We start from the raw sequence: 20,284 nt of genomic DNA on the forward strand, positions 1-20,284 counted from the left end.
ATCTAGTGAAGAGAGAAGTGGCATAGATCGAAGTAGGATTTGGGGTGAACGAAGGCTTAGGAATCTGTTTAGAGAGGGGGGAGAGAGTACTGCCAAGTAGAGAGAGAAAATGAATAGAGGAAATGAAGAGAAATGAGGAAAATAAGGGATTTATACCTAGGGTTATGGGTTGAAACGGTGTTGTTTTGGAAAAGTGAAAAGGAAGTAGATTTTAGCCTAAACCGATGTAGTTTTGAGAGAAAAGAAGGAGCTGCTATTGTAGGCACCAGACGATGCGTTTTGGGGAGAAGACTTGGTGAGCTGCAGCAAGCTTGGGCTCCTTTCCACAGGCTAATCTATCTCAGTAAGGTAAAAACCCTTTTTCTATTTCTTTTTAGATCTGTTGGTTTGGTTTATTTTAGATATGGCCCATTTCACTTAGTAATAAATGTAATTTGGTGATGTAGGTTTAATTAAAATCACTATAGGGAAATATCATAAAAATTTTAGATGATATTTTAGTGTTAAGAGATTAAAACAAACAGAAAATATAAAAAATAGAAATAATAATAAAGATAGCAAAATAATAAAAATGTTTTAAGTATGTTTAGCTATAAAAAGAACATAGACCTGGATGAGAATTTAGTGTTAAAACTAGGTTTAGGTAACTAGAATATATACATATATAAATAGAAAGTAAATGTCAAAATATAAAATTTATTCATGGTGATAGATTTAACCAAGGTAAATATATAGAAAAGAAAGAAATGTTTGGTAATAAATAAAAAAGAAGATTTAGGTAGAAAAATGGAAAATACCTAGTTTTTTAAAAAACAGACCTATGTAAATGAAAATATATGATATAATATAAAATTATAAATATTAAAAATAGAGTGGTTGATTAGATTAATTCCAATGATGGAATTTCATCCCAAAAGGCAAAGAGTTGCTATTTTTGGGATGACTTTCCTAGGAAGGGGTTTCAATCACGGTTTTCTCTGAAGTGTCAGGATAAATCCTAATTTTGTATTGTGATATTCTAATTAACTTAAGAAACCACCTTGAAATTCATACGAGAAATAAATTCATATAATATTCTATTTAAATTAAAATTGATATAGTTATTTAATCAATTTAAACAATTATTGTAAATAAAAGATTAGTTGTTTATTCAAAAAATAGTTCAATACAAAAAAATAATATTGACCTATAATATTAATTAAAAATTACAAATTTAAATAAAATCTTCCTTTAAAATATATATAGTAAAAATAAATGAGATATTTAATTATATTAAACTATTAAATATGTATATAAATTATAAATCAACTAAATTATATTTATAGACGTGCTCATTTGGCATCATTCATGATTTTTATTTTGGCATAGCATATAACACATATTTTGTTCATGGGATGAGAACTCCAATGATGGGATTTCCTTCAAGGACTTGTAGAGATGAGTTCTTCTAAGGACATCCCTAGGTGAAGAAAACTTCGAGATTTCACCAAAGTATTGGGATGGTCTACGAATGATTTTTCAATACAAGGTTTTCGCTTCCCGTTACTTAAAATTGATAAATCATTACCTCATTTCACAATTGCATTATATGCATCTGTAAAACTGAATAATCAAACTTTGGTTTAAAGAATAATAATAATAAAATAAATAAACAAAGATTAGGGAAACATAGGAATAAAATCAATGGTTTACGCTATAATAGGATAACCTATGATTAAATGGTACTGTTCGTGGAATGGACGTCATGAGGGTGTTAATCCTTCCCCGTGTGTGACCGTACTCCTGAACCTAACTCTAAAAATTCACAGATTAGTTTATTGTTTTTTAGATAAACCTAAAATCAATTTAGGATTCCGTCAAATAGAACAAATTTAACATGTGCCCAATCGCACCTAGATAAAAAAGATTGGTGGCGACTCCTAACACATTTTTCCACGTCTAGCGATCGGGTTCTCGAACTTGCACGTTACAAAAGATATTATATTGAGACAATGAATGAAAAAGATATTTAATATCTCTATTTTACATCTATTATCTTGGGGTAAGAAGTGTGAGTTAGAAAAATGACCTGTTTTGTTCTCTAAATTCTATTACACAAATATTAAAATGAAACTTATGGTATAGTAAACCAGAAGTTTCTAATGATTTTAATATTTGGCATAACCGGTTGGGCCATCTCAAATTAATATGATGCAAAAAATTATTGAAAGTTCTTGCAGTCATCCATTGAAAAACCAGAAGATTTTTCAATTTGATGAATTTTCATGTATTGCTTGTTCTCAAGGCAAATTAGTTATAAAGCAGACCCCAACTAAAGTTAAGACTGAATCTCTTATATTTTTTAAACCTATTCAGGGTGATGTGTAATACAATTTAGAGAACAAAATGGGTCATTTTTATTATATTCCCCAACTAAATTGTCACATGTGTATTTATTATCAATTTGCAATTTGGCATTTGCAACATTACCTGTCCAAATCATTCTTTGTCGAGCACATTTTTCTGATTATAAAATTAAGACTATTTGTCTTTATAATGTTAGTGAATTTACATATTAAGTCTTTAATGAATATTGCATATTAGTTGGAATAACTTTTAAACAACTTGTTGCTCATGTTCAACACAAAATGGTTTAGTAGAATCGTTTATTAAACACTTCCAACTGATTACAAAGCCCTTGCTTATGAAAACTAAACTCATCATTTATACTTGAAGGGCATGCCATTTTGCATGTAGCAACATTTGTATGCATCAAGCCAATGGGTTATCATAAATTCTTCTCTATACAATTGATTTATGATAGGAATCAAATATTTCCTAATTAATAATTTTTATATGTGCGTATTTGTCCCAATTGCTCCACCACAATGCACAAAGATGCTTCCTCAAAAGAGATTAAGAATATATATTGGATACGAATCTCCGTCTAAAATTAAATGTCCAGAACCATTAACAGAAAATTTATTCACGATAAAATTTACCTATAGTCATTTGATAAAACAATTTTTTTCAATATTAAGGGGAGAAAATAAGTAGTTGTAAAAAGAAATTTTTTGAAATGCATTATCATTATCTACTTTTAATCGTCGCAAAAATCAATGTAAACTTGAAATTCAAAAGATAATTCATTTGTAAAATATAACAAATCAAATACTAGACGTATTTACTGATGTAAAAAGAATAACTAAATCTCATATATCAATTGTAGATACTCCTATTAGAATTGGTGCACCAGAAGTGTGAAAAATCAATAAATTTCAAAGATAAAATCTTCGAAAAAAAAGAAAGCAAATGTCCACAACACAAGACAAGAAGGGCAAAAAGAGAAAAAAAAGAGAAAAAGCAAGTTGTACACAACACGAGTTGGGGATAAAGTAACGAATTTCTTTTGGTCACAGCAACTAGCAAAAGGGGAAAGCCTGTGAATGTGCCATGGCGTTGGGAATGACTCATCACCAAGGAGAAAAGGGTGGGCGTTTGTTATCCTTTTCAACAGCAATTACACGTGCATGCGCAAAAGTAAAAGTCACGACTTAATTTGGATCTCCCGGATTTGCTTTGACTTTTTTGCAATCCTAGCTATGCCTCCGACTTGCGGCTCGGAATTGAATTTTCACAATAATTTTCATAAATTGATATAACCAAAAGTCTAAAGCTTTCAATAACACGATCAAATTTCAACAAGACAAGTATATTAAATTTCAACATAAAGTCTGCAAGTTGGATCAAAGAAATGCTAGTCATACCACTATCAAATTTACTACATGCAAGCAAGCAACTAATCACACAAAGGACAATACTCCTTTTTCTTTTAAGGCTCCAAGAGAGGCAAATTTCGTCTTGCGCCAAGGAACATAAGGGAATAGGTATTAAGGGTTATATCAACTGATATATCAAGTTCCACTCACAAATAATAATCCCAAATTAGAAATACCACAGCAAAGTCCTACCAGAAGCAGCCGGAGTTACCACTGTGCCGGTGATGGTTATTCCTCAGACGGATAAATCTTCTTCTGCGATACAAGGCGAATCGGAGTCTGGACAAGACCGACCTTCTCAGTTTATGGGCAGACCGTAGCCTAAACCACATCACCCTCTTAACCCTAACCAAGGATCTCTTGATTCTCTCCGCCAGGCTCCTCTTTCTGCAGAACTGGTAGCTCCTCAGGAACAGCTGTCTCTTCTCCATGATCATGTAGTTGTGTTCCATGTAGCCATATAACATGGACTCGGTCCTGCATATTGATGATACTGGATTTGCATCAACACCACTTAGAAGAGCCATTTAACCCAGGCAAAGTGCGAGAGACTAGAGCAGGATACGATGGAAAGACTACCGCTCTAAACTATAAAGCCAAGAAATAAAGGACGCAAAGCTCTTTGGATACTATCTATATCATATTAAAGGGAAGGTAGACGAAAGACTGAATTTGAGATTAGGTGGATATCAAGTGAAGAAATTCGCTTGCTTAGCATTTGGTTTGCTTGCGAGCGTAGCGCCGCCGCAGGACGCAACTGTCATAGCCAGGGCAAAGGGCCAAACTTTTTTTGGATTTTCCTATATAAACATTAAAACGTGGGCTCGGATGTTGTAAAATGGGCGGTCACGTGCCTTGTGTTTTGTGTTTAGCTTTCACCCCTTGTCGTCTCTTTTCTTATCTCACCAAAGACTCTAGACGCGGAGAGAGATAGAGAGGGTTTGGTTCTAAAATAACTTTTGACTTTCAGATCCATGACAAAAACTCGAACTCAAAGTCAGCTATGACTTACTATTTCTCGTAACATCAAGAGGCTATGTACACACTTTGCCCCAATTTATTAAAACTCCTCAGTCCATCCACCCAAAGCAGTTGACGTAAAGCCTGCGGGAAAGACGCTGTCGAAAAGCAAAGCTATAATTAGAAGTTTGATTAGGAATTAAGACTCAAGATAATCAAGACGGGTGCAGCTAACTGCTATATTTGCACCACATTCTGCCTTGCACTTTGACAACTTAAGACCTCCCAATAGAGCTTACCACGGCTGAGCCAACTTGTACAGCAAGAGCAAGACTAATTGGTAATAAACAATTGATTCTCAACTATGTAACCATCAAAAGAAGCAAAAGAAAATCTTAACTAAGCACAAACCAAACTTTAAATATTCACAAGAATACAGTCCAAGTACTAATTTTATCTGCAAGGCGTGTTGGAATGCTATAACGTATATAGAAGCAATAAACAAATGGTTCTTCAATACCTCAAGGTCATAAGTTCAGAATGAACATAACAAGCAACCTAGCAGTATTGATATTGCTAGATTGCAACTGCACTAAATTAGATTGCTTGCTCAGCTATGGAATTGCTACCTGACCAAGGTGCTGAAGCAATTTCACTGGGAGGTGTAAGAGCAGTGGCTGCAATTTAGCAGCTGAGTCAAGATAGAGCTAGAGGCCATGGACATCAGGATGACAATAATAGCATCCATCTTTATTCTTTTGTCTCATAACAACATTGCAACTCATCCAACCAATGCCATTCAACTGAAATATCAGTCCTCACCTTCTCCAAATTCCAATTTCCCTTCCCTCTTCCCCTTCCATGTCATTAACAAAGGAAAAACAACTACAATGTGGGGAAAGTAATCAATAACATTACTCTACAGAAACTAGAGAAACCCTTCAATGCTATAATAGGGCAATATACCCATTGGTGACATCATTCGAATAACATGCAAAAAAAAAAATTAAGCTTGAAACAAGCCAAGTGAATAAAAGATGAAACCAAATTTCATGACTCAAATTAAGATCCTTCAACTATGAACTAAGTGCTTTGTATCTACAGAGCAGACAGCAACAAACTCAGACAACCATTGACAGACGGGCCACACAGTTCCAGTGTGAAACCTAAGAGCAGTGACTACAATTTACAATGATTGAAACCAATACAGGCAAAAAAGAAAATACTGGGAACTGAGGACTCCAGCAAACACTTCAGTAATTAGACACTAATTGCAGCACACAATTTGAATAGAAGGCTCTCCCAAAGTCAGAAATAATGTCATTGTCAGACACTCTACCTTTCCCTCCCCCTCCCCCCCCCCCCTCCTCCTCACCTTCCATCTGCTCTCCCCCGTTGTCCCCAAGGATGCTAGCTTCTTCTCACCTGTCTTAAGGATACTACTACACGCTAGTCACCTAGTCTCAGTTTCTTTTGCTGCAGGAACTTTTTGAGGGTAATTTGATAAATCCATGTCTATAAGTGACATATCATATGGCACTGTATAAGAATTTGAGGGGTCCACAAGCAGTGATGATTTTATTGCATCACCACGTGCAGAATCTGGTACAGAGCCAGGGTTTTGGGGAGTGCTTGTACCAGACGATGAGAGACTGGATAGCTGAATGTCATCCAGTTTGTTTCCAAACATGAGTTTGTTTCTTCTCACAGCATCCATCTCTGGCCCAGTTGGCACAAAGGTCCTCGACCGGTACTTTCTTGTTCCCTCATCACCATCATTATGATTGTACAATACATAATCATGATATGTTGGTGCAAACTGTAAAATCAGTAAACAATTAGTAACACCATATGTGAGCCTAAAAAAGGGGAAAATAGTCCAATAGAGGAACATTTTGGCAGACAAATGATAATAACAAGTAGTAGGCTCACCTGGTGAACAGTATCATGATAGAAGTCATTTAACTTCAAGGCATGTGCAAGGCTTCCTGTCAAACCACGAGACCCACCAATATTTGCACCAGCATACTCTTTATATGGAAATGCATAAAGATGACCCACGGCAGCTATAAGCATCTCAACACATATAATAAAGTTTTGAAATTGAGCAGCTGCTTCTGCATCCTTTATGAATCCAGACTTAGCAGCGAGAAAAACCAGAACACCCTGAAAAAGGAAAAATGTAAACTGAACTTTTGAGCTCTTTTGGCATGTATTCGCCAACTGATGCAACTAGATGAGGTTTTATACATGGTACAATGCTGTTACAGCACTTGTTGCTAAATATCTCTTGGCTGATATAAAATCAAACCACCAACAGTAACTTCTATGTCCTGGTACTTACATGAGCAAAATTTGAATGATTTGCAATAAATTAAGGATCCTTTTAGTAACCGGAAAATGACTTGCTGGGGGGAAATTTTTTCTATGTAAAATATTTTACAAGAAAATTTAATGTTTTTTGTTATTTAGATAAACTGTCGAAAACATTTTTTATTGTTTGAATCATCCTATAGAAAATATTTTACACCATCATTGGTGGAGTTATTTGGGTGTTAAAATCATAAATATGAGTTTATTACAAAACAATAGTGTCATTTGTTTTCACATGAAAATTAAGATAGAAAATGAAAATGGGAAAAATCAATAGTGATATTTTCCAAAGCATTTAACCACATATTGTAATGAAAGTAAACTCTAATTTTCAAAAAAAATTTCCATTTCATCATTTTTTACCATAACACTATAAAATATCAATATTCATCAATTGTGTAAAACATCCAAAACTTATATTTATAAATGTGTACTCATCAAATGACTATCATTGAAATATTTTTTGTTATAATTATTAGTAAGATTTATTCAATTTATGAATAAAAATATTAATTGCATTGAATGATTTCGTTAATTTTTTTTAATTTTAATAGCATTGAATAATTTAAATATTAATATTTTAAGTCAAAAAATTTTTAAAGTTAAATATTAATACTCTTTTGATATTTTAAGTTAAATATTAATATTCATCAAACTTATACTACTAGGCTTAGTCTAAGAGCATTTTTTCAATTCTCCGAAAAATGTCTTACACCTGTTAAGGGCGTAAGACATTTTATGTGATCAATGGGTATTTTTCATGTTGACCTATAAAATGTTTTATATCTGGAATAAAATTTCTATCTTCCAAACAAGTATAACTCTTGTAAATATTTTCCAGAAATTATTTTACGTCAAAACAAACAGACTCTAATTTACAAAACACATTAATTAGTGATCAAAAGATAAGGGCATACGCCTTTCAAAGACTAAGCATCTAAGCAAACCACTAATAAAGCATGTAACAGCTGCTTTTAGAGACTGGAATGCAGCACTTCCAGAGCTTAAATTATAATTCTTATTATTTCAAATCAGAGTTTAAAAAAAAAAAAAAAAGCGAAAGGCAAGTACTATCAGCAACTTGTTTCTTTAGCAATTAACTCTCATATGCAAAGTAGAACAATTAATTTCCACATCTACATCTACTTGTAAACCAAAACAACTATGTTCTACAGCTATCTTCTTTAACTTTTTCTTCAAATTTTCCAGTTAGCTATGGAGATGGGTACAATTCTATTTTAGCAAAAAGACCATATAATCCTAAAAGCAGGAAATAAGAAAATCAGCCTCCCCCCTTCCCCCCTCCCCCTTTAAAAAGAAACATAAAGATGATGTACACAGCAAACAGGCTAGGAAAGATCACATTGCGGTAACCTAAAGTTGACCATCCCAAGGTCACTTACAAAGATGCTCACAAGATTACTCAATAATGACTACTTGACCAAAAAGCAACAAAGGGATGACACAATGGAAAGAAAAAAGGGAAAGATATAACAGTTACTATAAGCCAAAGCAAACAAAAGGTTTTTTTCCTATTATTCTGTTTTGCACGCATAAGTATGTGAGGAAGTAACAGCAGCATGAGACTTTACCTGCCAATAGGTTAAGAAAACCACAGATTTTATTATGATGAACTTCGGAACTGGATTGAATGGCTGAAGAAGATCTTTGCATGCCATGTAAAACAACACCAAAGCATATAGAGCCATTGTGTATGATATTGTGTAGATGATAGTAAGATATAGATATGCTTGTCTGGGACTAAAATTTCCATCTTTATATTTTCCTCTCGCATATAATATGAGTGTAACAGCAACTAAAATGGGCTTCAGAATGACAAATTGAAGACACCCTTGCTTGCATCTCCGTATAAAACGCCTGCATTGCAATTTCAGGTGCAAACAATCATCCGTAAGCTGAGTTCAGAAGCATAATGCGAAAGGATCAACTGGCACTGGTGTAGCAATTAATAATTGTTAAACCTGCCTATAACTTCTGATACAATTACTATTTCAAAAAATCAACGGTTGGATTTACATCCTACCTGCACTAGTCATACATATAAAATTTTAAGTCAATCCAATATCTATATCACATTGTCAAGAATAGAATCATTATCAAATATGTATATAACGATTAAAATTTTATTCTTATCAAAGAAACAGTTAGACAATTTCAACTAATTCGAAATTTGGCCTACATGATACAGGTGAGTAGAGAATGAAATGCTACAGTGGTATTAACAAAATATAAATCATAACTCGTATAAAATATAATAAATGGGTCGATCCCTCTGTGTGTGTGAATGTGTGTGTGTGTGTGTGTGTGTAATATTGGGTCAATTTTACAATAATCATAAAAGTTGTGCTAAACTTATTAGGATTTGAATTGCATATAAATACAGGCACTTGAAACTTATGACACAAACAAGAAAAGAGAGGCTATTAAAATACAGCATATCAACATACTAGGCAAATCGTGCAAATCAATTTGTAGGAGTTCCCTGGACATCGACAGTGGCTCTTTCCTCCTTGATTCTTTGACATATTCAGGTTACCTTAGGAATTTGAGAAACAAAGAGTATCTATTTCCTAGGCTTAGTAGCATTAAGCAAACCCCAATCACCCTTGGTGTTTTTTTACTTTGTGTGGATCATCATTGGAAGCTGGATGCTTTGACAGCTTGAGGTTTGCAACAACCTAAGCTTGACGGTTAGAAGATTTCATTCACAAAGAGTTGCGACCTTTTGACTTCGACATGAAAGGCTTAAAAGTATAACAATCATCCACCAACTAGTTAGGGTTATCTACATTAAACAACCAAAGATTGATCTTGTTTGAGAGAAAAGTTTTAAATTTTTGTTGCGTATGTATTATGAATGCATGACTTCTCCCAACATCTGCAACTCTAAATCAATCAAACTATCCAATGTCGATTCCAAACTAAAATTGAAAGCAGATATATTCTTGATAGCAGAAAAAGCTTATAATGCTAAATGTGTTGACATGCATAGCAATGTGATGTGCAAAAGAGTAGGGTTCTATTCAAAACTGACCCATCTAGTGGCATGGGAGGGAAGCAGCATGTCATCAGATACCAAGATGGCTTTAAAACTCGACCACTCAAACTGAGCACAACTGCTCCAGGACCACCAACCCATGCTAGGCACAGAGACAAAAAATTATAGATGACCCAAGCTTCATAACTGAAACAGTTAAAGAGGAAAGATGTTAGTTAGAACATAAACATACTGTGGCATACATACATCATTTCTATCAATCCATCCATCTATCAATTTACATATATATAGCATAATTTTTTTAATGTGATGATGGGTTGGAGGAACATGGAATTCAGGAAAGAAGTGGAAATGAGAAACTGATGATTGAATTCAAACACAGGCAGACCTACTTACACTTCCCGGATAGAATTGAAATAGATTGAACTCTGTGGTAGAACAAGGGACAAGAAAGACATCAACGCATAAACCTGTCAACGACAAGAAACTGAAATAAATTGTAATAGAGAAGGCAAAAAGATTTAGGCACAACGAAAATGAATGCAGTATAAGAAAAAAGCGCTATACTAAATAAGAGAGTAGAGAAGAAATTACTGACCGGAACCATAAAGATGATGCGCACGATGTATCTCTGAAAAATAGGTTCGGTGTAATTCAAAAGGTGCCTGTAGATGTGAAGAATTGCCAAAGCAATGGCTCCAGCAGTACACAAAAAGGCCACAATGTTGAGGTAAATAGGAAGGGAATCACCCATTTGTCACGCGAATTTTTTATTCTTTTGTTCTTTTTGTTTTTCCTTTTGTGGTTCGCTAGCTGTACACGGGAAGATTGCCCAAAACCAATAGGAGGGAAACCCTAAACCAACCCTCCACCGACCGCCACGGTCAAAAACAGAAAGTAGGATTAATTCGATCTTCGACAACTAAATTGCCGAATTAGGGAAAATTTGAAAAGAAAGAATCAGTATCGTAGGGTAATCAGTAGTGATTGGAGGCTTGAGAAGGAGTAAAACCAAAGTCTGAGGCCTGTTGGATTGTTCACAGAAGATAAATGGATGGGTAAGCGGTAGCGGTAGATGACAGTAACCGAACGAGACCGATAACGAAGATTCCACGTAGAAATCAACAACCAAGTTAAAAGAATTACCTTTAAAATGAACGGAAAATGGAGAACGATCAAATGCAGGTGGATAATGTCCACAAGGTACCCAGGAAGGAAAAGAAAAGGCAGATCTGGCAGCGGTTGGCGACTTGTCGTGTGTGCTCAGAAAGTACAAAAGGCCTTTAACAAATTTTACAAAGAAGAATGCTCCACTGGAAGCCAATAATGGCGGCTCTCTTCCTCCGTAAAAATAGTCTGTTTTTGTTTTTTTTTAATAATAAAAAAACCAACAGTATAATTGCTTTTTCCTACAGCAGCATCATCGCTTTCCCCTTTCTTAGTTTTCTTCAATTCGGAGGGCCGAGAGGAGAGACCACGAGAGCCCAAGAGGATGCCTGCGTCATGGGCCTCGGCTCAACCCAAAACTAGTTTATTGATATTTAAGTGAGGCGATTCTTTTTGGGACCTTGGTGTCGCTTTGGTTTTGTTACGGCTTTGTGGATCGGTAATAAGTAGAAGCAGCGAAGCCATTCATTTGGGGAGGAGTGTGGCCTTATCTCCCTCACTCAACTCCCCCTACCCGGCGTTTGAAATATCTCAAATCCCCTTAGCCTATCTTCTTCTAGCAACCGAAAGGCGAAACAAGAAGCAGAAAGAAAAAGATGGCCTCCTTAGTAGGACTTTCGTCCTCCATACACCACACCCCGTCTCTAGACACTTTCTCCATCTCTAATAGAAGGATAACATCGTTTACAGCAGCAGCTTCTTGCTTGCCCTTACCATTCACTGATAAGGCTCAGTTCAACGCCCTCGTAGTAGCTGGAAGGCCATTGCTCAGCTTCAAGCACTCTTTTGTTCCTCGCGCTGTGGCCACTCCCAATTCCGTGCTCAGCGAACAGGCCTTCAAGGGCCTCTCTCTTCACCAAGACCAAGACGGCCAGGACGTCTATGAGGCTGCGGCTTCCTCCAACCACGACGACGAACTTGACATTTCAAAGTTGGGTTTGCCTCAACGCCTCGTCGATTCCCTACTCCAGCGAGGCATCACTCACCTTTTCCCAATTCAGGTCAAATTTTCTCTCTTTTCTACTTGATGACTTCCTATTTAGATTCTTTTGCTTTTCAGTCTTGTGCTCCTCTAACTCCAATCCCTCTATTTCGTTTATTCTGTCCTAGAGTAGACAATGACAATTCCCATGTAAGCAACTTGCTTGTCTTATGCTATTTAATTATCATTTCAAATGCGCCAGTTGGTTGCTTCTATCTTACATCCTTAGACTATTATACCATCTCCTAATCTTTATGTTGCGTTTGGCATTGTTTTCTACATAGCCGTTATTGTGCCTTTCTTTCTTGTTTTGTTACTTAAGTTGGGTTCAATTCTTCTCTTTCAATACCAATTTAACATTCTATATATTATATTTCCCCTTTCATTGATTTAGAGAGCTGTCTTTGTACCGGCATTACAAGGTCGAGACATCATTGCTCGTGCGAAGACTGGAACTGGCAAGACATTAGCCTTTGGGATCCCCATAATCAAACGCCTTACTCATGATGCTCCCCAACAAACAAGTCCGCGGCGGTAACACACTTTATAATACAAACTTAGATTTCCTCCATTCTCAATAGTTTTATTATTCTTATTTTTTTAATGTTTTCACCTTTCTACTTTTCTTTTTCTAGGATGTCTGGTCGGCTTCCCAGAGTTTTGGTCTTGGCCCCTACTCGGGAGTTAGCCAAGCAAGTGGAGAAGGAAATTAAAGAGTCTGCTCCTTACTTAAACACTGTTTGTGTTTATGGAGGGGTATCGTATAATACACAGCGAAATGCTCTTTCCCGTGGGGTTGATGTAGTGGTTGGGACTCCTGGTCGAATCATTGACCTCATAGAAAGTAGTGACCTCAAATTGGGGGAAGTTGAATATCTTGTCCTTGATGAAGCCGATCAGATGCTTGCAGTTGGATTTGAGGAAGATGTCGAAGAAATTTTAGAGAATCTTCCATCAAAGAGGCAGAGCATGCTTTTCTCTGCAACGATGCCTTCTTGGGTTAAAAAGTTGGCAAGAAAATACTTGGATAATCCTCTGAATATTGACTTGGTAAGTTCTTTTCTACGAATTCTTCAGAACGCTTATGTATGCTGGTGTTTTGAGATGTTACATCTATTTCTTCATTGGATAATGATGGACAAGTTTATGTCTAAACTCAAAAGCTTACAAGTTTTGAGTCTGGAGTATTGCAGGTAGTTATTTCTGCGTGTTTGATGGATGACTAGTTATTGTAGAGCATTAGTGAAAGATCAAAACTCTCTGTTGGTGATTGTCAATGGTGAAATTTTCTTTGTCCCCCTTCCCACCCACTTTCTTGGGTTGGGATGATTAATACATTGTTGAGTTTGTTGATTTAATCTTTGATACTCAACATGCTCAGAATGTGGGTACCAACATCTTAAAATTGTTTTCTCAACCACTTCATCTGCAAGAGAAAACAGTGCCATCCTGAAAAACGCTGTGGTATATATCTGCTTAGATCTAAATCCAGCATACTATTGTATTCCACCATTTCTGCAAGGCAAATATTACTTCATTTGAGACATAGTGAAAAGTGTGTTCTTTTTCTTTTGGAAAAAAAAATTATGATCTGTTTAGAGATTGAAATTGAATAATTAGTTTGGTGAGAAGTTCAAGAATAATAATTTTCTTCTTGAAGAATAAGTGGAATCATATGTTTTATTTATATTATTAAAGAAACTTGGAGAAAAACATTATACACATCTACATGTATAAATAAGTACTGTGTGATGTGCTGATCTTGGAGTAGCACATTTCTGTTATCAGTATTATGTCCAGAGTTTTTTTTATTGCAGAAAGAAACCTTGATTTATTTTTTTGGTTCTTTCTCCTTTCACAGGTTGGAGATCAAGATGAAAAGCTTGCTGAAGGGATCAAACTTTATGCAATATCAACCACATCAACTGCAAAGCGGACCATTCTTAGTGATCTTATAACAGTAACTAATTTATCTTACTTTTTCTCTTTGGTCTCAATATTTCTTTTATTTTTGGTATAGATTGAAGCTATCAGTGAAGTCAGTGTATTACATGTAATGACTTTTTCCTTCATAGATGTCTCTTTCTGGTGAAGACTAATGAGTAACATAAGAATTGTTTTTTTCTTTATAGAATTTTATCATATAAAACATGAACCTATTGGATCATTTTATTGGAAATAATTTTGTGTGTGTTGAATATAATATGCTGTGTATTTTACATCAGAAGACATAATAGAGATAGTTATTCCAGTGTAAATATTTTGATATTGTTCTGTGTAAGCAACATCTACAGAGTTGGTTCATTTTGTCATGTCAGCTGTTGATGCGTTCTTTCTCCGCTAAAGTTTCTTCAGGATGGAATTTCATTCAAAAAGTTGCATTATTATTCTTAGTGGAAGCCTTTGGTCCTCAAAGCTGCTTTATTTAAGTCCTTGCTAGTTTTATATTTGCTTTATGCTGCAAGTATGTGGGTTGGCCTAAACCCTAAACTCTAAAGCCTATTACATCATTCTTATTGGATTTTTTTTTTTTTTTTTTTGTGTTGAACATAGTATGCAGTAATATTGTATATCAGAAGACATAATGTACATGTTTTGATATTGTTCTATGTAAGCAACATCTACAAAGTTGGCTCCTTTGTGGCATCAGCTGGTGATCCATTCTTTGTCTGTTAGCTATTCTTCAGGATGGAATTTCATTCAAATGTTGGATTATTATTCTTATTTCAAGCATGTGGTACTCAAAGATGCTTTAGTTAAGTCCTTGGTAGTTTTATATTTACATTATGCTGCAAGAATGTGGGTTGGCCTACTAAGTTAATTTGATGTAAGCCTTTCTGAAAACCACCAACTTCCTAAAGTTAGAGGGCCTTTCTAAACCCTAAAGTTTTATTAAATTTTTATTTGCACCCCCAGTTCTCCATTAGATCTTATTATTTCATGTTTTTAGTTTGTAAACATTTTTTAAATGAAATTGTTTTATCATTTGGCTATGCTAACATGAATGCAATGTTATTATGCTACCATATTTTATCATTATTCAAAATTATATCAAACCAAAAGTGACAAGCTGACCACCATACTGAAAAAGAAAATAATTCTTTTCCTAATTTTCAGGTTTATGCGAAAGGTGGGAAGACAATTGTTTTTACACAAACAAAACGAGATGCTGATGATGTTTCTATTGCCTTAACAAACAGCATAGCTTCCGAGGCATTGCATGGTGATATATCTCAACATCAAAGGGAGAGAACATTGAATGGTTTTCGGCAAGGAAAATTTACTGTGCTTGTTGCCACTGATGTTGCATCTCGTGGACTTGATATTCCAAATGTTGAGCTAGTATGTTACCAAACTTTTATAGTTCTTTAAACTTTATAATTTCTTTTGGGTCTTTCATTATGTTTTCATTGCTACTTTAGGCTCCATCATGTTGATACTTTTGGTAGTTATTTCATATTACTTTTTTTTGCTTTTGCTTCCGCAAGCAAAATTACGTTTGATGAAAAATGAGTGAATGGTTAAAATGTTACACGAATTAAACAAAATTTCTTCATGTAGAACTAAAAGCATTCATTTTGCTATTCATTGAGGTATTTTTAAGTTCCTCATTAAATTTTTTGTTTATTTTTTATCAAAAGACATTATTGAGTTTTTTCTTTTGGAAGCAAAAAGCAATAGTAAAGGTACCAATTAAATACTATTTTTAAGGTTCAAGGATGATATTGTGCTTTTCAACAAACTATAAACAAAATAAGCTAGTACTTATTTTTGAAACTCTAACGATTTAAGTCATTCGTTCTATCATGTTTATATACTTAACAAAAATCAATGATATGCTATCCAATGTCCATTTCATCAGTTACTTAAGCTTAAAGAAGATGAGTTATTGTTTGGTATTGTGAAACTGGGAAAAGCTTGTGTCAATTAAGTATATATAATAGACATGCATGCTATGTTGATGATTATCATAAGTTTCTTAGCTAATGTTGGCTTTTTTTTTCTTTTTATTTTTTTTTTCCAGTTTTCATGCTAAAAAATATTATCATATATGAAAAACTATCATAATATTTTATCTATCTTTGACTTCAAAATCTGGAATGTGCTTTCTAAAGGGCACTAAGAAGATGGATCTTATCACCCTTTTCTCCAGGTCATCCACTATGAGCTTCCTAATGATGCAGAGACTTTTGTGCATCGCTCTGGACGTACTGGACGGGCAGGGAAGGAAGGTTCTGCAATTTTGATGTTTACTAATAGCCAAAGGAGAACAGTCCGATCCCTTGAACGTGATGTCGGGTGTAAGTTTGAGTTCATTAGTGCTCCAGCTATCGAAGAAGTTCTGGAGTCATCAGCTGAGCAAATTGTTGCTACTCTTAATGGAGTTCATCCTCACTCTATAGAGTTCTTTACTCCGACTGCTCAAAGACTGATTGAAGAAGAAGGGATAAACGCTCTTGCTGCAGCACTAGCACACCTGAGTGGATTTTCCCGCCCTCCTTCATCGCGCTCTCTTATTAGTCATGAACAGGTAAACTATAATACAGTTTATGTTGCTTTTTAATCCTAATTGGAGTAGTTAATTGTGATATTACATTCAAGTTTGCTTGTCCCGTGGGGGGATAACGTAGCACTTGATATTGGGACTTCATTTTAGAGGTTTGAAGTTCAAACCCTTGAAAGGAGTGCGAGTTTATGGGAGGAGATTAGTGAGTCTCCATGTGTACCACAACTTAGTCTCCATGTACTAAGTTCAAACCCCTGAGGATGATGGGAATTCAGTGCTTTTTTGTTATTGGTATACTGAACTTCGGCCCTTTTCATCTTCTTCTATTATGTAAATCCTATACATTTTTATTATATAACCGTAAACCCATGTCTGTATAGGCAGCATGCTGCCAACTAAATTGTCAAATGCCAAGACCCCTCATCTCACCAGCCATATAGGATTTATCTCATTTTGTTTGTGAGGTTATTTTCTTTCAATAAATTAATTTATCCTGGTGCTTAATCGGATGTTTTGTTGCAGGGATTGGTAACACTGCAATTGACAAGAGATTCATCTTATTCTAGAGGTTTCCTGTCTGCCAGGTCTGTCACTGGGTTTCTTTCTGATGTTTACCCTGTGGCTGCTGATGAAGTGGGGAAAGTATATCTAATCGCAGATGAGAGGGTTTGTGTGCAAAAGATTTCTGTCCATTTTGTTTTGTTAATCTTGATTGATCTCTTTGCTTGAGACTTAAGGAGTGTGTTTAATATCAGGTTCAAGGTGCAGTGTTTGATCTCCCAGAGGAGATTGCTAAAGAGTTGCTGAATAAGCAAACACCACCTGGGAACACAATCTCAAAGATCACAAAGGTCAATGCTAGATGTTGGTCACTGTTGCTCATTAATTGTGATTCTGCATGATGGTCATGTTCCTTACATTACTGTCATCTAATTCATCTTGCTATGCTCCTTTGGCAGCCACTTAAGCATTGTTTTGATGCGCTAAACTAAGCTGATTTTGTGTATTTATTTCTGCTGGCAGTTGCCTCCTTTGCAAGATGATGGCCCTTCAAGTGATTATTATGGAAAATTTTCTAGCAGGGATCGCTCTCCACGGGGAATATCTAAGGATCGGAGAGGTTTTAGAGGCTCCAGGAGTTGGAGCAGTGGCCGAAACTCTGATGATGAGGTCCGAGGTGGAAGAAGTAGCTGGTCTCGGACTTCAAAAAGCAGTAGGGATGACTGGCTAATTGGTAGTAGAAGATCAAAAAGGTCATCATCCCATGACAGGCATGTCTCTTCTCTTCAATTGTTTTTCTGTACACTATCTTGAACCTTTTTACTTGTACTAAGTTTTATGAAAAGATACATGCGCCATTCTGTTTTATAGAAATCATCATTTAAGGAAGGAACACCAAACTACTATAAATGGTTTTTGGTCTTAAAGGCGAAGTAATAAATGAGAAAGGAGAAAATATCAGATTGGACTCTTCTGTAACAAAGCAGCAATTGCCTATGATCCTGCCTGTACATCTTTTATAAATCTGTTTGGTATTGGATGATGGAGTGATCCATATTCCCCTGATTTTATTCTAAATCTTACTTATTGTCCACATCTTAAAGAAAGGTAAAAAGGCTGAATAGTTGGTAACGTAATTATGGAAATAAAGTCCATTTTAACCAGAACTTATTTTGCCATTCATGGCGGAGGGCACATGCGTGATGAACCAATAGACTTATTTTTCCTTCATGGACAGAAACACGGTGCTGTTCTATTTTGTCATTGACATGTAACTTTGTAATTTGATGTTTGATTACTTTGGTGGAAGCTCTAATTACTTGAAGCGTTTATAGCCAGATAAGGCAGTTGCTATTAAATTAGTTTTCAATCTTATAGGAACACGTACAACTTGTATAACATTGACATTGACCTCTGAATTTGTGTACAGAAGCTTTGGAGGTTCATGTTTCAACTGTGGACGTCCTGGGCATAGGGCATCAGACTGCCCTGAGAAGCTAGACTTTTAGTGTGTTGCTTGGGTATCAGTCCTCCACAAAACCTGGATGATCTTGGAACAAAGCTGTTATCGGGCATTTGCTTGTTGGCAGATATTGGCATTCAGTTGGTCAAGGAGAGAGGTGGTCCCCTGCAGGAGTTGCAAAAATTGATATATCTGCGAGGGAAACACATTATGTGGTTGTTCTTTGGTATAAATCAACCAATTGCTAGCTATGGGGCTCGTTCTCTCGCGCTTTGTGCGCGTGTTACCATAAAATGTGTAAAATCAAAATGGAAGAAGTGTCGTATGAAAGTACCGTGAATGAAGGTTATATTCTATGAGACATTACCCTTTTTTTTATTTCATGATCCTGATTAACAGCTTCAACCTTCTGTGTTTTGACAATTTTTGACAAGTAAAGCAACAACCTTTGGATCTTTTAGCTATGATGTCAAATTGATGAAGGACAGCTAGGTCCGTAGAGTTAGTGGAAATTTTGTAATCTGGTTTCTTGAGAAAAATAGAGAAAACTGAATTAAAAAAAAAAAAGATAATCTCGGAGTTATTATACACTTATGATTCCTCACCTTAGGATGATTGCATCATGCAATTACACGGGTATTGTTGCTGAAAATTCTCTGGTAACAATTCTCTATCTCCCCATAGAATGAATTCATTATTATTTATATAGACTCCTAGCTGGAAATATCGGTTTCACTATCCTTGAAACGTTTGGGTGGGTCCTTGGGAGTGAATTCAATGGTTTAAGTTAAATATAAGGGGAGGTATCCCCCACCCTCTCATGGCAAATCCAAGCACAGCACGTCCCTGATGGGTTCTACCTTTTTCTTTTTCAAGACGTTGAGCACAATGACCAAGAAGGTTTTGGAGTAGATATTAAAGGTGCAGAAATACTATTTATACTGATTAACATTTGTTTTGCTTAATTTTTTTTTGTGTAAAAGTTATTATAAAATTTTTATATAAAATAATAATTTTTAAAATTAAATTAAAATTATTTGATAAAATAAATTATATAAGTTTTAATTTTGATTAAAATTGTTATAAAAGATATTCATGTCATTTTCAATCATTTAATAAAATAAAGTGAAACAAATCTGCTTCGAACTTATATACGATTTCAAATATTAAAATTAAATAAATCCAAACAAAAATGAAACATCTTTTAAAAATTTTATACTAATAATAGTATTTAAATTTTTGTTGATTTAGCAAACAATCGGATCATGATAAACACGAAGGCCTAATGGATATAACCCATGAGGCCTACGCAAGCCTACAACTTGTTCATATTTTGCATCAAGTTCATATCCATTGGCCTTTATAATTTCAACATTCATAATTTAAATACATATCTTATATTCCATTCTTAATAACCACATGCCACACATTTATTTCACATATTCATATCATAACTTCATAACTTTTCAACTCATATAAACGTAATGGTGCCCATGGTTATGAACAACAAAAGTGGACATTATTAATAAAACAAGATGAGACAATGGAGCTTATT

At 35.1% G+C, this 20,284-nt stretch overlaps 3 protein-coding genes across 4 annotated transcripts; 1 reads left to right on the top strand and 2 right to left on the bottom strand.

Annotated features, from left to right (window-relative positions):
* Positions 1-3,675: 3,675 nt before the first annotated feature.
* Positions 3,676-5,616, bottom strand: LOC18600659 (uncharacterized). The gene is made up of 2 exons (XM_018121407.2): positions 5,348-5,616; positions 3,676-4,876 (listed from the first exon to the last, which is right to left on the bottom strand). Exon 2 carries the CDS (start codon positions 4,283-4,285, stop codon positions 3,947-3,949), a length of 339 nt encoding a protein of 112 aa, XP_017976896.1. The 5' UTR covers positions 4,286-4,876; positions 5,348-5,616; the 3' UTR covers positions 3,676-3,946.
* A 140-nt stretch (positions 5,617-5,756) lies between these two features.
* Positions 5,757-11,527, bottom strand: LOC18600660 (organic solute transporter ostalpha protein (DUF300)). Of its 2 annotated transcripts, XM_007031243.3 has the most exons (7): positions 11,257-11,527; positions 10,709-11,135; positions 10,507-10,580; positions 10,147-10,296; positions 8,684-8,969; positions 6,651-6,884; positions 5,757-6,537 (listed from the first exon to the last, which is right to left on the bottom strand). In XM_007031243.3, exons 2-7 carry the CDS (start codon positions 10,862-10,864, stop codon positions 6,172-6,174), a joined length of 1,266 nt encoding a protein of 421 aa, XP_007031305.1. In that variant the 5' UTR covers positions 10,865-11,135; positions 11,257-11,527; the 3' UTR covers positions 5,757-6,171. The 2 variants fall into 2 exon arrangements, with proteins under 2 accessions (XP_007031305.1, XP_088662869.1); XM_088806743.1 differs by having other exon boundaries at positions 10,709-11,527.
* A 149-nt stretch (positions 11,528-11,676) lies between these two features.
* EMB1138 (DEAD box RNA helicase (RH3)) lies at positions 11,677-19,107 on the top strand. Its single transcript, XM_088806742.1, has 10 exons — positions 11,677-12,278; positions 12,654-12,793; positions 12,895-13,309; positions 14,121-14,219; positions 15,377-15,601; positions 16,413-16,790; positions 17,289-17,432; positions 17,522-17,617; positions 17,790-18,037; positions 18,697-19,107. The coding sequence occupies exons 1-10, from the start codon at positions 11,874-11,876 to the stop codon at positions 18,773-18,775; spliced, it is 2,229 nt and encodes a 742-aa protein (XP_088662868.1). The 5' UTR covers positions 11,677-11,873; the 3' UTR covers positions 18,776-19,107.
* Positions 19,108-20,284: the final 1,177 nt, after the last annotated feature.

The sequence above is a fragment of the Theobroma cacao genome, chromosome 5 (assembly GCF_053813885.1).
Source record: "Theobroma cacao isolate CCN51 chromosome 5, ASM5381388v1, whole genome shotgun sequence".
NCBI lineage: Eukaryota > Viridiplantae > Streptophyta > Magnoliopsida > Malvales > Malvaceae > Theobroma > Theobroma cacao.

Excerpts from the sequence above, each read along its gene's own strand:
- LOC18600660 (XM_007031243.3), bottom strand. The coding sequence starts at position 10,864 with ATGGGTGATTCCCTTCCTATTTACCTCAACATTGTGGCCTTTTTGTGT. Across the intron at positions 8,970-10,146 it reads CCTCCCATGCCACTAGATGG|GCGTTTTATACGGAGATGCA; the intron begins GTCAGTTTTGAA and ends ATTGCAATGCAG. Across the intron at positions 6,538-6,650 it reads ATCATGATACTGTTCACCAG|TTTGCACCAACATATCATGA; the intron begins GTGAGCCTACTA and ends CTGATTTTACAG.
- EMB1138 (XM_088806742.1), top strand. The coding sequence starts at position 11,874 with ATGGCCTCCTTAGTAGGACTTTCGTCCTCCATACACCACACCCCGTCT. Across the intron at positions 14,220-15,376 it reads TTCTTAGTGATCTTATAACA|GTTTATGCGAAAGGTGGGAA; the intron begins GTAACTAATTTA and ends CCTAATTTTCAG. Across the intron at positions 16,791-17,288 it reads CTCTTATTAGTCATGAACAG|GGATTGGTAACACTGCAATT; the intron begins GTAAACTATAAT and ends GTTTTGTTGCAG.
- LOC18600659 (XM_018121407.2), bottom strand. The coding sequence starts at position 4,285 with ATGGCTCTTCTAAGTGGTGTTGATGCAAATCCAGTATCATCAATATGC.